The 2,816-nt window shown below is 41.6% G+C and overlaps 1 protein-coding gene across 1 annotated transcript; it reads right to left on the reverse strand.

Moving 5' to 3' along the window:
* Positions 1-440: 440 nt before the first annotated feature.
* On the reverse strand, positions 441-2,529 carry LOC146389179 (tryptase-2-like). Its single transcript, XM_084924812.1, has 5 exons — positions 2,451-2,529; positions 2,078-2,258; positions 1,321-1,580; positions 975-1,111; positions 441-771 (listed from the first exon to the last, which is right to left on the reverse strand). Exons 1-5 carry the CDS (start codon positions 2,503-2,505, stop codon positions 592-594), a joined length of 813 nt encoding a protein of 270 aa, XP_084780938.1. The 5' UTR covers positions 2,506-2,529; the 3' UTR covers positions 441-591.
* Between the last annotated feature and the right edge of the window lie 287 nt (positions 2,530-2,816).

Raw genomic sequence — 2,816 nt, forward strand, 5'->3', positions numbered from 1 at the left:
GAAAGAAAGAAAAGATAAGAGTTGATTTTAACCAATTAACCAACTGTTGTTATGACATTTAGTCACTGCAGAGTAGTTACAACACAGAAATGAATTGGGTGGAGGAGGTAGCACAGAAGCTTGAGAATAAGGAAAGAAGTACTAGTGACGGAGAAGGAGGAGATGAAAGGACACAAGGAGAAATGATGCAAGAAAAGACGACTGCAAAGAGTGTTGTCTTGTCTTTACATTTCTCTCTGCCCCCTCATGTATGCCTGTCTAGAACCGGCCCAGTATATAATATAGACTTGTAAAAATGCTAAAAATCAGAGAGGAAAGTAAAAATTTGCACACATATAACTATGTATCCAAGGAAGGCGTTGCTATGGACGTGGGGGTGTCATCAGTGCCTTTTTTGAAACGTGAACAGGAATTCTTCAAATCACAAAGAGACACTAAAGTGATGCTTTAAAGCTTTAATGCAAAGAAATCTGTTAACTGAGCCACCGTCAGCTACCATTACCATGGAGTGACAGTGCTTTACAGGAAAGAAGCTAAAAGTAAGACAGCTTATGAGATGAGTACAGCGGGCAGTGTCGGTTTCTGAGGAGTTCACATCTCAGCTGGAGCTTTCTCAGGACGGTGGATGTAGTCGTTTATGAAGATCAGATACTTTGCAACTTCAGTGCAGACGCCAGGGCCGTCCTTGGGGCCACAGCCACCAGAACTCATGATTCCCACCTGAACTAATTTCCCCCCTTTACGGCACACCAGTGGACCACCATAGTCTCCCTGTGGAAGCAAAACACACAACTTAGACTTAGATTCAACAATAAACTCCAAAGTAACGAGTAACTGTTACTAGTTTCTGTCAATTCAGCTGAGTGAAAGTAAAGTACTTCATGTGTGATAAATCAAAAAGTGTTTGTTTATTTCAAAGTGGTAATAATCCATTTGATTAAATGCAAAAGACTACAAAAAAGGGAAAAACTCACTTTGCAGGCACCCCTTCCCTTGCTGTCACTTGTGCATAGTGTATTAGAGGCTATCTGAGGAAACCTCTCCTTACAGGTACTCTGAGAGATGATGGAAATCTTGAGCTGCTGAAGTGTTTCTGGAGCTTTCAGTGGAACTGTGGACACACAGGAAAAGTATGGAAGTGACAGAAAGGTGATGTTTCCTATCTGTGAAGTACCTTACTATGCAAAGTATGGACGTAGGCTATGTTTATACACAATTAAATACAGTTTACTGGTGACAGTATGGCAATTTACAATGGATCTGTGAGCCTGCCTTTTACAGCGTGTACATTTTAAAGCCTACTTTCTGTGCTTAACTTACCACCATTTCCCACTTCCCCCCAGCCAGTGATCCAGCACTCAGATGATGGACCAAAGGTGTCATCCTTGTCAGGCAGAGCCACTGGTGCAACATCTTTTGAAAATGTAATCGGTTTCTTCAGCTTGATCAGAGCAATGTCATTTTTGTTGCCGTTGCCCAGGTCTTGGTATTGAACAATATTGGCTATACCCATGTAACGGTGAGCCGCCTTTTGCAGCTGATATGCGCCGACAACAACGAACGATCGACGATAATCAGGACTGCATGACAAGAGAAACACACACATTAAGTCTCATGTATTTTGGAATGACCAAGCCTTCAACAAAACAACACTACACATGGGTTTTGTGGACACTGGTGCATTCAGCAGTTTAAAAGACTACATATGTTTTTTCATAGTTGGCAGGGACTAAAAGAAAAGGAGCTGCAGTGGAGTAAACATTACATTAGTTTGGACTTGATGCAGTGTCTGCTAGGTCTGTAAATATGCAGCTACTCACTAAAAACACAGCTTAAAATGCTGAAATGTGCATATGGTGTATTTAAATACTGACTGAGGCCTCCAGGTCTGAGAAGTTAGGCGAGTGGGAAAGTGTCCTGAAATGATTTTGTCTTTATTGGCCAGCAGTAAAGGTCCCTATGAGTAATTATTCCCCCAAAATACTCGCATGCAGTGTGAAGCTTTTTTGTTATGACTGCTCTGGAGGATGTTCATAAAAATAATGAGACACGTTTCTGCAAACACACACAGACTTACTTAGCCACGCACTGTGCAGAAGTCAGCACCCACTGCTTTGCAATGATGGTGCCGCCGCAGCCCCATTTCACCATTTTCAAATCATTAGATGTCATGTTGAGGTGAACCATCCATGGCCAACTTTCCTTTTTGGCATCCTCTGCACCAATGATGGAGCTCCTCACTTCATTTCCCAGTAGACCTGAAAAACACAAACAAAATGCTGGATGTAAGTTTGAGGCATCTAAGAAAATTAAATCCCATCAAAGTAAGAGCTGTTTGCTATTTTGCTCAGAATGGATGATAAACATTAGAGCATCAGTCTATCGAGGCTGCACTCTGAAATCTGGGCTCTGGAGTTGGGAAATTAAGGTTCAGCATTTTTCTCTCTCACCACCACTGTTGTGGAGCAGTACCAACACAGTTAGCAGAAGTTTGCAGAAAGCCATGGCCGTGATGAAGAACAGTGTAGCAGTACCTCTGCATTGTGAGGGGGGAACAAGTGCAGCTTTATATGCACTGCTGGAGAGATGACTATCATTAGTCCCGCCCTTTACATCTCAAACCACACCTAAAAAATGTACATGCGATTTTAACATGCAGTGGAAAAATAATTGAAGACTTTGGTTGAATATTCTGACAATGTGCCAAAAATATATATTTTGAACAATCGAATGCCATCTTTAATGAAGAGTTTAACTCTTTTATTTGATTTATCTGCACTGCAGACCTGTTAGTGTGACACATTGTGCTTGAAAGT

Source organism: Perissodus microlepis, chromosome 4 (genome assembly GCF_051167445.1).
Source record: "Perissodus microlepis isolate ML-2025 ecotype Zambia chromosome 4, ASM5116744v1, whole genome shotgun sequence".
NCBI lineage: Eukaryota > Metazoa > Chordata > Actinopteri > Cichliformes > Cichlidae > Perissodus > Perissodus microlepis.